This window comes from Sesamum indicum, linkage group LG11 (genome assembly GCF_000512975.1).
Source record: "Sesamum indicum cultivar Zhongzhi No. 13 linkage group LG11, S_indicum_v1.0, whole genome shotgun sequence".
NCBI classification, from domain to species: domain Eukaryota; kingdom Viridiplantae; phylum Streptophyta; class Magnoliopsida; order Lamiales; family Pedaliaceae; genus Sesamum; species Sesamum indicum.
The window spans coordinates 13,735,634-13,748,584 of NC_026155.1; the positions used below are offsets into that span (position 1 = coordinate 13,735,634).

Below are 12,951 nucleotides of genomic sequence, written 5' to 3' on the forward strand. Positions count from 1 at the left end.
AAGAACAGTTTGCACATGTATGTCTATCCAAAAATACATGGACACACTGGCAATATATAGGACCAGTTCTCTGGAGAGGTCTGTGGATATTTCCTTATTTAAGGAAAAAATACAAGGAACCAGCTAGCTTCAATTTCTTGCTGATGCTTTGCTATTGAGTTTTTCGCTACAAAGTGCTCCTAATCCTATGACATTCCCACAGTATCTATACAAGAAATTGATTGAAACAATTGAGAAGAACTAAACCTCTCTTTTTCTAAGGCCATTCTACATTCTGTCTCCCTAAAATTTCAGTTCAGTAAACTAAAGAAAAAACGATTTCCTGGACACCAAACGGATAATATCACAGTATCGATGGAATGAGGTGTGTGAATCATTATTTCAACATCCTAGGATTGTTTGTGAATGATAAAAGCAATCTACATATAACAATAAGCCCAAGAATGTCTCTGCGGACATTTGGATATCAATTTTGACCACTTTAGAGCCCCAGAGGTTGCACTTAGTGGGATTGGAGGTAACGATAACAACAGGCTCACAAATCCAATCCTGTGAAAATGTTATCCTTAGAAAAGTAGAATTTTCACACACACAAACACATGCACACAGAAAAGTCTTCCTATGACGTGCAGTTTGCTAATTGCTAAAGGAAGAACATCCAAGATGGAGGACAAGGGTTGATGTTTTCCAAATAGCACAGTGGCTCTGATTTCAGGACCATCTAAGCATTACTCCACAGTTTTGTTTTGGCGCCTTTGGATCGACACTCTTGTTGGTTGATACACTTTGTTTGCATCTGGGCCATGGTCCAGGTACCCATGTTAGAAGAACAAACACAGCAATTTGTTCAATGAATTTGCAGAAATGCTTGAAAGCGAAAACTCAGTATTCATACGGCTTAGTTCCTGAAAAAGCCTAGGTAGTTCAATGCACTTTCTAATGATCCTATACTAGAAAGCCGAGGTGCGTTCATTGCACTTTCTAATGATCCTAAACTAATAATGAAGTACTGATAGAGACAAGTCTGCATGAACTGAGTTAAAAAGTAATACAATAATACTCGTCCAAAGGAAAAATTTAGACTCGTTCATGTATTAGTTATGATAGATTTTATAGATGGCTTTGCTACTCAAGAATGCCAACAATCTGGTTTACCGACATTCATGATAGATAGGAGGAGAATGATGCTCCTCTCGCTGCCTATATATACTCGAAGTGAACCACAAAGAAAAAAAAAATGAGAACAAAATTCAGATGTAATGGAAGTAGAAAACGGAAACTTGTATTACATCTCATCTTCATTTCTGGTGGCAGATACATATTCAAACTGGAAAAAGAAAAAAAGAAAAAGAAACGTGAGAACAAAAGTCAGGATTTGATGAAACAGAAAACAAAAACTTGTATTCAATTATATCTCCATCTCTGTTGGGGTTTTCAAGCTTCGTTTAATATGTTCATTTGGATACTTACAGAAACAAAAAGGTTAGAAATAAGGCTCCATTCAACTATGAAATTTGAACCTAAATTGCAAAATCATTACATTGAAGTACAATGGGGAAAAAGATCACGAAAAGGGGGTAAAAGAAAGAAAATTGAAAAAACAGCAACTATGCGGGGAGCAAACTGGTATGACTGTGTTAAACAAACATTGTTATGTTACAATTCCCAATCAATCAAATGATGAGCCAGAAGTTATCCTCTGCTTTGTTACTTTGAGGACGCAATAACCTCTTTCGATCCTAAGACGACCAGAATCATGATTAGTCTCTTCTCTTGTCTCAAATTCATCCTTAACCCACCAAATATTCAGTTCCAAGAGCCTAATTAAAGTTCACAGACCTCAAAAAAAATCTATATGCGCATACGTGTGGATTAATCTCTTTCTCTTGTTGCATCACATTGCTCTCCTTTCTTCATCTTGTGTTTTATAACATAAGAAATCCATGTTAAATAGAAAAAATTCAGTCAAATCCATTCCTCGTATCAAATAGCATATATTGGGTTTACTTCTGAATCGGTGTCTGAGTGATGCCATGAGTTTGTTCCACTCCTTGAAGACTTCTCTTTCTTCCTCACTTTCCGTATCCTTCTGGACTTCACAACATAATAAGTCATAGCACTTAGAACCCCAGCCATTGTAACTCCCCCTATTACAGTGACAAGAACTGCAGCCCATCTATTATGCCGCCCCACAACTATGTAAGCTGAAGCGATGAAAGCCACTGTGGTGCAAACAGAAGCCAACCACATCAACTTATTGATCACCTCCACAACCCGTCTCTCAGATTTTATTTCACCTCTGACCACTGTAATTTGTACAACAACAACAGCCAAGGACGTGAAAAGTGCAACAGCATTAGAGATGAAGAAGACCTTGAAAGATGTGCTGCTTGCAACCACCGCCGCTCCACTCTGATCATCACCTCCAGGAACAGTGAATATGGCAGCAAAAGCAACTGTAGCGAAGAGGACAGCCACCACAGTGACTGAATTAGTCGCATTGTTTATCCCTTCTCTGTGGAGCTTTCTAAGCTCCTTTGCTATACCATTAACATTTTTGTTTGTTTTACGAGCTTGTTCAAGCTGAAAATGTACATCTTTCTTAATTTCTGAGACAGTTTTCCGAAGCTCATCCCGAGGCTGGTTCAGTTCATTGGCTCTGATAGCACCACAACGAATCAAATATTCTTTTATTTCCAGAGTTTCTGCAGATGGAGGGAGCCCTTCAGCTATGTCAAGAGCTGTTTTGTGGTCTCTTGACAATGCATTGACATTTGTATCCCGGAGCAGTAAGAGCTCCTGCACAATCTGCAATCACCCCAAAGACTCCAGTCATTGAATTGCAAATTTAAAACAATTTCCTTGCTCTAATGATACCAAGAACAAGCTGAGACCTGTAATGGTGATGCAAAACATTGAACTGCTTAAATTCTTTTGGGACCCAAAAGATCAATATGTAGCTGATGCCAATTGCATAATACGAGTGATGAGGAAAACATAAAAACTAAAAGCTGCTTGGTGCACTATAAATGTTAAAGATCATTCATAATAGCATTAGCTTTCCTAATATCTAAATTTTCTAACATGCTCACTTGAGGATCAACTGAAGCCTGGAAACATGAAGCGCATTTAGATCAAATGTAACATTCAACATGAAGATTAGGAACAAACGGTGATAGATGGACTTAATAGAATTAAATCAAAAGGTCATGCGCAGGAATAAAGGTAGGAATTACCTCAGCGCGCTTTTTCCTGACGGCTGTATGTAACGCAGTGTTACCAAATTTGTCTGGGAGCATCACAATGGCTGCATCTGCCTGCAGAAGCAACCTAACAACAGCACCACTAACACCTTTAACAGCCATGTGCAGTGCAGTTTGTCCTTTCTTATCAGTCCTTCTGGCCAGTTGAGGGTCCTTCGCGAGCAATGCCTTGACAATATCTGCATGGCCTTGGCGGGCAGAAAAATGTAACGCATTTTTACCATTGGATCTTGTAATCTCAAGCAAGCTGGGATCCTTCAAAAGCAATTCATTGACAACTGCCAGATGCCCTTTTGTTGCTGCTGAGATGAGAGGAGTTGCATTTAACTGAGCAACTGTTTTGGTTAGCTGAGGATCATGCTCTAGCAGCAGCCGGACAACATCTGCAAAGTACAACACAAAGAGAGAGTTACTATGTACCATGAAAGAAAAAGTCTGCATACTACTGAGCACCAAAGGAAGGATGATATACACACAATTATGCAATTATTGGGGAATTCTATCCGGTAGTTTTCTGGCATAAAGATCATCATTTTCCTAGGAAATCCACATTGTGTGATCACCCAATACAAAAACAATCAGTCTATTCAAACAATCTAATTCACAACTAAGTGGAGAAAGAGTTCAATTACCATGATGACCTTGATTGGCAGCAATGTGCAACGGATCAAAACCCGACCTATTCTTCAACCTAATCCCTTCTTTCGTTGTAAAAGGCAACAACTCCTTCACCACATCAATGTACCCCTTCTCTGCAGCTGTAAATAGTGCTGTCTCCCCCAATTCATTGACCTCATTCACTATAACGGCCCTGATCTCTGCCACCTCAGCATCAAACTCAGCTCCGCTCAACGTCTTAAGCATTTGCTCATCAATTTCCGACAATATCTGTCTCACTGTTGCCACATCACCCTTCTGCGCTGCTAAATGGAGCTCCGTGTCATTGTGGCGGCCTGTGACCTGCTTCACATACTTCTTTTTTCCTGCTTGGTCCATTCTTTTGCCGGAGTTCGAAACTACTAAAGCTTTACCGGAGTTTGAAACCACCAAGGCCTTCCCGGAATTCGAAATGCCTAATGATTTGTTGGAGTTGGATACTATCATCCTTGGCGTTCGAGGCGAAGGCAGAGGCGAAGGTTTTGGTGACGGCGAGGGGCGCTCGAAGTCTAACCTCATTTGCACACCCCTCTCGCCTGTTCAACAGAATGATCGTCATCGTAACTCGAAACATAACAAAGAAACTACGTTCCTTTCTCGCTTAATTTTCATTTTAATTGGAAAAATCACGACAAAGAACAGATAAAGAATCGGAAGACTCCACATTTCAAATCTAAATTTTGTTGAATGAGGGAATTGAAGCGTCAAAAGTCAGAACAGAAACATAAAAACTCTTCCAGATTCCGATCAATTTGTATACAATTTCCAGCAATTCATTCTCGTAGAATCTAAGCCAGCTGATTTTCATTACGAAATTCACCACAATTTATCATCACATCAGTGATCAGAGTACGTACCTTGTCCTTGTCCCTGTCCCTTGATGGAAGCCATTATGGGGAACAAAAAACAAAAAGAAAAAACGTCGTCTTTTTTCCGCTAATTAAACCTTAATTCGTTCTCGTTTATCAGATTATTATGTTCACGGCTGCAGGGGCAAGTCAGCGGCAGGTCAAACGGCGGAGTTGGCGGCGGTGGAAAGCGGAATTGAGGAGGAGGGCGGGTGGGGAATAGGAGGTTGACGCCGCCGGGCCTACCATGTCGCAGCGCGTCCAATTTGTAGCAATATTTTTTTAAATTGAAGTCATACTAACAAATAATAATTGATGTCACACTAATATTATTTTATTAATTAATTTTCTCAATACTATTTTAATTTCATTTCATTTAAAATAAAACACAAGGAAAGATACCCTGTAAGAAATGCGGCGGACAATATGCAATGTAAGGAAAAGGACAACTGACTAATGACCATCATTTTGTGCAAACTTCTTTACTTCTTTTTCCCTCCTCCTTTCTCCTTACAACTTAACTTGGCATTCCTATGCTGCCAAAAAGGACCAAAAACTGTAACTTCACTTCTCCTTTTTTGTTTTCATCATGACATTACACTTTCATTTTATACTTTTTGTTCTCTATTTTTGTCAAAATCTTAAAATTAAAAAAATTCGACAGCAACTTTACAAAAATTTTGAAATTATCTCAATTGGGAAAATTCAATATATTTAGTTCGATAAATTCTGTAAAATAACGTATCCATGTATTGAGTTTTTCTTAATTTGAAAATTATTGTGAAAATCTCATAAAGTAAAGGACGAGATGTGTCCCTTTGTCCAATTTTGGACGTCCCATAAATTAGAAAATTAAAAATATTAATTTTTTTATTTTATAAAACTAAAAATATAATTTTGTCATGTTTTTACTATTATCATAAAGTAAACAATATGGATTAAGAATAAAACCCCAAAATAAATTCAAATTGGGCCTTGAGCGCAAGCCCAAAACATACAAAGAAAAGAAATAGCTAAGTCCAATTGGGCCTGTCATTCCAGCCCACTACTGATCAGTCCATCTATGTATAAAGGTATTGGTACTGGGCTGAGGTAGAAGCCCATAACAACAAGGAAGAAAGAAGATTAGGTTGGTTGGTGACCACAAACGAGTTCATCATTGCATTATTACAACAGAGGGAAAATATAAAAAAAGGAAACATGCAACTGTTAATTTTATCTGTAACTGTGTGTTGCTTAATGAAGTCAAAGGACATTTACAAGGGGAGGAAAGATGTGGTGGCTTCAACTGATCGTCATTTAATGCAAGAACAGTTTAGTTTGCAACCCTATCGCAAACTGTTCCGCAGAGGTTTATATGGGAAATTGCTGTGGACGTGTCTGGAAATCCGGCCACCAGAATCATGATCCTCCTCCCCCTTATAAATACGGATCGCATTTTGAGAATTCGGTACCAAAAATTGAGAATTCCAACATGGGGTTGTGTTTGCCGTATTGCGACGTGGATTCCAGCCTGCGGGGTCTGGCTGGGAAAGCTGAGGGCTTCGGCCGTCTTGCCATTGGCGGTTTACATGGCGCTGTTTACTGTGTTACCACCTTAGCTGGTGAGAAAAGAATGTTGCTTTGTTTTGATTTTTCGTTTGTTTTTGTTGTGTTTGATGCAAAAGTAGTTGTCTCTTACAAACCAGGATATTCATGTATAAGTATAACTGAAATGAAGGAAGAATGTTTGATGAGATGAGAATGCATCACAGTTCTTGGACTTTAAGAGATATTGACAAAAGGGTTCAGTCATAGCTTATAAATGAAACATTTCTCGAGAATTTCACCTTAAAGATGAGATTTTTTGCTAATGCTTTCATTGCAACTATTACTTGTCACTGTATTCTGTGGTGGGGATTGTATGCTTTCTTATATTTCTTTCATGTTCATCCGGATTCTTGTTTAGACAATTGATGTTTTGTTCTGCTGAAAAAAGTAATCCAAGTGTTAGATATAGAATGCCTGTGCTGTCTTAATAAGTATGTTCTAGTCTAAAATTTAATCTAGGTTCTTGATTACAAATGTTCTCTATTCTAATACCAGGTGCAATTTGTTAACCTCCTGTATGCATTTCTAGATGATGGGCCAGGTTCACTACGTTACGGCTGCCGGCAAAAGGAACCTCTATGGATCATATTTGAAATTTCAGGCACCATTGAACTCTCATCTCATTTGAGTGTATCGTCTTATAAGACCATTGATGGGCGTGGTCAAAGGATTAAGATCACTGGGAAAGGTTTGCGGTTGAAGGAGTGCGAACACGTAATTATCTGCAATCTAGTATTTGAAGGGGGCAGGGGACAGGACTTAGATGCAATTCAAGTAAAACCAAATTCGAAGCACATCTGGATAGATCGATGCTGCCTCAGTGATTATAGTGATGGACTGATAGATATCACCCGGGAGAGCACAGATATTACTGTTTCTCGGTTTGCCACGACTTCTTGTCCGAAATTTGATTATTTCTTGTCGTTTTAGTTGCCCTGACCTTTTTGTTGTTGCATGTAGGTGCCACTTTGCAAATCATAACAAAACCATACTTATTGGTGGTGATCCTTCCAGCATAGGTGACAGATGCATCCGCGTCACCATTCACCATTGTTTCTTTGACGGGACTCGACAGCGGCATCCGCGTGTTAGATTTGGGAAAGTGCACTTGTACAATAATTACACTAGAAATTGGGGAATTTATGCTGTTTGTGCAAGTGTAGACTCTCAGGTGAGTGTATGATCGTTTTCTGTGATTGAGAATATTTTCTGCAGTATGTTGCTTGTTTACTTGCTAACATCGATCTCTTTTCTTCTTCATGTATAGGTATACTCGCAGTGTAACATATATGAAGCTGGACAAAAGAAGGTAGCCTTTAAATACTATACAGAAAAGGTACAGTATGTACTTGTTTATAGTAGTAGAATCAATCTTAAACCTCATAGAGTATGTGTTTCTTTAATTTGAATGACATTTGAATATAGACAAACATCCAAGTCCATATGCCAATGATAGAATCCTCTGATATATGCTCTGTAGGCAGCCGACAAGGCTGAGGAATGTACTGGCTGTATTAAATCCGAAGGTGATCTATTTGTCGGTGAAACTCAACCAGGCTTATCGCCCCTCCTGAGAGAGTCTTGCGTGTTCCATCCAAGCGAATACTACGAGACGTGGACAGTAGAAGCACCAACCGATGATCTGAAACATTTTCTTCAACACTGCACAGGATGGCAAGATATCCAACGACCTGCTGATCTCCCAACTCCTTAGTTCTGTTTATTGTGTGTACAGAACTTCAAAAAAAGTATACATGAACACGCGGTATGCATTCGGTGCTTTCCGGAAACGTACCAGTCGAAATGCGTCGGTCTTGCTCTCGGTTGCATCCTTTTTTCCTCATTCTTGAGGAGCTTGTGAATGAGACTGGTAGACATTTATAAGCTAATGTGAACACTATACTTGGGATTTTCCTTGTGCTTATTTTTCATGTTGTGAGCTTTTCACCTGTGAAGTAAAAGTGAATAGCTAGAGTTTACTATTACTTTCTAATTGCTATAATTAAGTGAATCGATGAGTTTGGAAAAAGAGTTGTCCAAAAAGATGAAACCAAATCAGCCAATGACTTTGTCCGGATTGGATTTTCTGTTTCACATTCCATTTGGAGTAGAACCAGATTTTTTCCACTTTTTATTTTCAGATGCAATTTATTATCCCGACACTCTTTTTTCAAGTAACTAATTAGGAAATCGAATTACATATTGAATGTATCACAACAATTCAGTTATTGATGGTTGAGACTGATCTGAATAAGAATTTTTAGTATCAATTATTCATCTACTGAATACATGAAATACAAGGTGTATGTGTTGTACTACCAGACAAGTATAATTTTGGGGATGGTTCCTCAAAATTGTTGGAAGTGAAATATTCTTGTATCTGAGTGGTAAAACAAGAGTTGGAAGTTGAATGGCAACTCCAAAGGAAGGGGAAGAAGAATGAGTTGGATATGGTCAAAAGCGATCCCCGCAGGTCTTTCCCAACGTTCGTGACTTGCAAATTTAAACCCAGGACAGCAGAAGTCCAGGTCAAGAGACAGCAACCTCTGGCCTTATTTTTCAAACCTTAGATTGAGTGGTTTTACACTTGATTCTGACGTCTTAGCACGCCATCTCATTTCTGTCTTTCTTTTTTTTTTTTTCTTTTCTTTTCCCACCTCTTGAAAACTATAAAAGAGGAAAATCCCTTTCATTTAGTTAGTGAAAGGTGCGCTTTCCTGACCCTCAACCAAGCAATTACTTTGAGGACAAAACTAAGTCCCATATGGAGAAATTGTAAATTCAAACTGTTTGTTGGAATTTGAATTAATTATATTATAAGTTGTATAATATATTTATTGTGTGATTGACATACAATTATAGTACAGTGATCAATTATATAATAAATATAACATAATTATTTTGTAATTGATTTGGTTCGATCGAACTTAATTTCGTAAGAATTTTCCGTACCATTTGCAACTTCTTGCCGGACTTGGAAGGAAGATTTCTTGCTTCCCTAAAATTATAACTTAGGTTACGGTTGGTGAGAGTGGCCATACGATCAAATTAGAAAAATTAAACGACCAAGGATTCTTAATCTAATTTTCCTGTATGTCAATTATGAGAAGGTATTTATAGTTTTGAGCCAAGAATACGGTATTATATGACTTTATAGAATCACGCTAAAAATTTGAATTTAAAACAATTATATTACAGGTATTTAAGGTATACAAGATTTATACACATTTGATTTGGGTCGAAATATGCGATCTGCCTTATGTAGGTCCCGAGGTTATAATACTTCTCCCAGATATCGAAATGGACCTTGAGAAGAAACAAAAACATTAGGCTATTCGAGTTCGTTCTCGACTAAGATCCTATGATGCTCAAGTCAGTTCGAGTACGAAATTTATGATTTCAGGTAATAAATGAGTCATACTATAAATGCTCTAAAATGGGAATATGTATATGCCCAAATATACTATACTAAATGGGTCACGTGGCGTCATCCTAAAAGCTTTATTATCATAGATCATATGGCGGTATGATAAAACGCATCAGTCGGGTATCACGACCCGACCCGACCCGACTATATGTGCACGGATCCTGTGTTCCTTTGATATTTTTACCCTAATAAGGGCATTTTTGACCTTTTCCTTAATATATAACTAGTTCCTCTATCAACATCAATGTTGAATGTTGTATGATTTGCCAAATATTAGAAGGAAGTTGGAAATAATACATTCTTAAAATGAATACATTTGCACGTATGTCTTGTTCTACGCTAGTCCAATGAGAGTATGAGCGGGGCGGGGACAATTGAAATGACGAATCACCCCCTCACTCCTCAGTTCCGAAAAACATAACTGAGATATGATGTCCCACATCCTCAGGGGCAAATCTGACAACAGATACCGAATTTCTCGCTCTTTGCATCCTTAGACGGTGTGAACTATAAAATTCGCGATATAATGGTTCTATCTTTCTTGCGATAGAAGCCTTTATATCATCTCGGAGCTTTCTATGTGGTACGACGCACAGAGACTGCTTTTTGTACGCCTGGTTGAATGACGTATTAAATTTCTTGAAGGTTTCCTTGATCTTTTCTGGGGTATCTGCAGCCGTGAGATTAGAAGGAATAGAGTCGATGACGTCGCCCCATCCATGTCGTTCGTAGTTTGCCGCGAACTGTTTGACCGTAGATTCGTGCTTCGTGAGCCATTCATCGCCCAGGAGATATTCCAGATTTGAGGCCCGAACCTTGGCGACGACGTATTGGAGATTGTTGGCGAGGAAAAGGTAACTTAGAGACACATCGTTGTAGCATTTGGCTTTTGCGTCGAGTTTGCAGAGGAGAGCCAATATCAGCCACGCCATTTTGAGGGAAACAGGCGGCGCTGGAGATTCATCGGAATCTGGAAACCCGAAGTAAGAGTACGGGAATGAGTGCTTCGCAGGTGGAGGGGAATCGGCTAAGATGTCTGACAAAATGTTGCTGTAATCGGCAAGAATTGAGAGATAAGTCATCACCTCGGTTGTCAGATGATGAATTCCGCCGCCGAGGACCGGCGATTTCGTGGAATCTTTCAGAACAGCCGATTCGAAGTCATTTAATGCAGCTTTTACGAACGCCCCGAGCTTGATGAGCGAAGTCAGCGCCTGCGATTTGATGGTGATCGTTGACTGGAAGGAGAAAATGGAGTCAATCTCCAGCCAGTGATCGGAGATCCCGGTGTACATGTCTAGTAGTCGGAAAACTTTGTCCGCCGATCTTTTGCTGTTTTTGGCCACGTTTTCGGGAAAGCCAAACAGAATCATGGCTCCTTCTTTCGTTATTTCCGTAAAGCACGACTCTCTGTTCGAATCGGAACTCGCGAAGACGTGATCGCAGAGAATTCTCTCTCCATTGAAGAGAGTCTTCACTGCAATTCTCACGGCATTACGCCAACTCTGAATTCTCAACTCCAGAGCTTGCCAATCCATCTTATGAATCTGCGAAGAGGTATATTTCTCCACTCCAAGCCTGTAAATGCCTTCGTCAACAATCGATTTCCGAATGATTTTGTATACTTGCGTACATTCTTTGGCGTGACCAGAAGAAACCATGCATTCAGCGATCAATCTCAAATCCTCCATTGCAAGAGTTGAAGCGTCCTCAATTTCAGAAATCATCTCGTTCCCTACTCTGACGCAATCGTCATCCTCCTCCTCGAAGTCGGATGTACTGGAGGTGCGCAACGACCGAGTGGAGACCGATTCCGGATCGAGCTGGGCCCGGTTCATGGACAGAATCTGGTAGAACTCTTTCTCGAGTCTTTTCATAGCGATTTGCATCAAACTTTTGGCGCGGGCTAATTTACAAGAGGTGGAGTTATCCGTAAGCAGCAAATGCATAGCCTTCTGCAACCTGTTGACGGCTTGAATGAAGTCCCTGGCCTCTCTCCGGTTGTGGTGGAAGAGAGAAGTGATTCGGCCGACGGTTGTGGTTTGAGGATCCCATTTCATGATTGTGGACTCAACCGTAGCAAGAGTCCGATCCATCACCGTCTCAGATAAGCTGGGCTGAGACGGCGAAAACGCGAAACGTGGAAGAGAATGGGTAGAGGAAGACGGTTTCGGGGAAAAGCAAAAACTTGTCACCCCTTTTCTGGGCATTATCTCTGTGGGGAGGGAAGTTTAGAGGATATTTGGTTGGGATTTTCAAACAAAATCAGAGTGGGGGGTTGTATATAAAGAGAGAGAGGGGTGCATGCAGGAGGCCGGACCTTTAAAGTGTGTAATAAAGACTTGTTTGGATGGGACTTTTTAGAACATGTCTTGATTTTTCGGTTTTAAAGGAGAAGAAAAGGACGCATCTGTATTGACGCACGACTCAGCACTAAGTAGTAGTAATAATAATAATAATAATAATATAAATAATAATGCATTCATGCATGTATTATATATAATTTTATTAATTTAATTATATATATATATATACATTTTACAAACCACTTATTGGTATAATGATATCAATATTAATATTAAAATATGATAAGAGATCCATAAATCTAATTGACACTAGACTAGGCTATCTGTATATTGACTCTTTCTTGTTTTCTCTATTTTATACTTTAATGATAAAATTGGGCACATTTCAATAATTTCTAGAAACACAAGTCAATCAGGAACATTATCTGTTTGTATTTACGACATCTTTGCCCAAAAAGATGCAATGTTCGTTTCTTTTTTGTTTTAAAGTACTACAAGATAGTGATATAGTTAAGATGGTTATGCTATCAACATGTATGTTTTAATTAACTCCTTACTTGTGTATTAATTAATTTTTTTAGTTTTATTCCACTTTACAAAACTCAAATCATGCAATAATTTGGGTTGAATTTTTTTTATTCATTACATCATTCAATATATTTAAATTCAAATATTGATTAATATATCAATAATTCAAATCAACAAATACATTCAAATGATACAAAAAACAATAAACTGTTATAAAATGTCTACATGCAAATTCGTAAAATCCGAACTCACAACCTTTTAGCTGTAATGCCCCAACTTTATCACTCGAGCAATATCTCATTAAAAAATTAAGAAATATATAAATATGTGAA

General features: G+C 38.7%; 3 protein-coding genes across 4 annotated transcripts; 1 reads left to right on the plus strand and 2 right to left on the minus strand.

Moving 5' to 3' along the window:
- LOC105174395 (ankyrin repeat-containing protein ITN1) lies at nucleotides 1,623–5,151 on the minus strand. The gene is made up of 4 exons (XM_011096488.2): nucleotides 4,778–5,151; nucleotides 3,896–4,456; nucleotides 3,237–3,646; nucleotides 1,623–2,808 (listed from the first exon to the last, which is right to left on the minus strand). Exons 1-4 carry the CDS (start codon nucleotides 4,809–4,811, stop codon nucleotides 1,984–1,986), a joined length of 1,830 nt encoding a protein of 609 aa, XP_011094790.1. The 5' UTR covers nucleotides 4,812–5,151; the 3' UTR covers nucleotides 1,623–1,983.
- On the plus strand, nucleotides 6,013–8,332 carry LOC105174396 (probable pectate lyase 4). Of its 2 annotated transcripts, none has more exons than XM_011096490.2 (5): nucleotides 6,013–6,372; nucleotides 6,888–7,239; nucleotides 7,319–7,529; nucleotides 7,626–7,667; nucleotides 7,839–8,332. In XM_011096490.2, exons 1-5 carry the CDS (start codon nucleotides 6,126–6,128, stop codon nucleotides 8,070–8,072), a joined length of 1,086 nt encoding a protein of 361 aa, XP_011094792.1. In that variant the 5' UTR covers nucleotides 6,013–6,125; the 3' UTR covers nucleotides 8,073–8,332. The 2 variants fall into 2 exon arrangements, with proteins under 2 accessions (XP_011094792.1, XP_011094791.1); XM_011096489.2 differs by having other exon boundaries at nucleotides 6,015–6,372; nucleotides 7,626–7,694.
- LOC105174397 (exocyst complex component EXO70A1-like) lies at nucleotides 10,078–12,118 on the minus strand. The gene has a single exon (XM_011096492.2). The coding sequence runs from the start codon at nucleotides 11,993–11,995 to the stop codon at nucleotides 10,181–10,183; it is 1,815 nt and encodes a 604-aa protein (XP_011094794.1). The 5' UTR covers nucleotides 11,996–12,118; the 3' UTR covers nucleotides 10,078–10,180.

What these genes read in the sequence shown, in the direction of transcription:
- LOC105174395 (XM_011096488.2), bottom strand. Translation starts at nt 4,811, where the DNA reads ATGGCTTCCATCAAGGGACAGGGACAAGGACAAG. An exon ending in GGGACAGGGACAAGGACAAG is followed by an intron (nt 4,457 to 4,777) that starts GTACGTACTCTG and finishes TCTGTTGAACAG; the next exon opens with GCGAGAGGGGTGTGCAAATG. An exon ending in TGCCAATCAAGGTCATCATG is followed by an intron (nt 3,647 to 3,895) that starts GTAATTGAACTC and finishes TGTACTTTGCAG; the next exon opens with ATGTTGTCCGGCTGCTGCTA.
- LOC105174396 (XM_011096489.2), top strand. Translation starts at nt 6,126, where the DNA reads ATGGGAAATTGCTGTGGACGTGTCTGGAAATCCGGCCACCAGAATCAT. An exon ending in GTGCAAGTGTAGACTCTCAG is followed by an intron (nt 7,530 to 7,625) that starts GTGAGTGTATGA and finishes CTTCATGTATAG; the next exon opens with GTATACTCGCAGTGTAACAT. An exon ending in TTAAATACTATACAGAAAAG is followed by an intron (nt 7,695 to 7,838) that starts GTACAGTATGTA and finishes TATGCTCTGTAG; the next exon opens with GCAGCCGACAAGGCTGAGGA.
- LOC105174397 (XM_011096492.2), bottom strand. Translation starts at nt 11,995, where the DNA reads ATGCCCAGAAAAGGGGTGACAAGTTTTTGCTTTTCCCCGAAACCGTCT.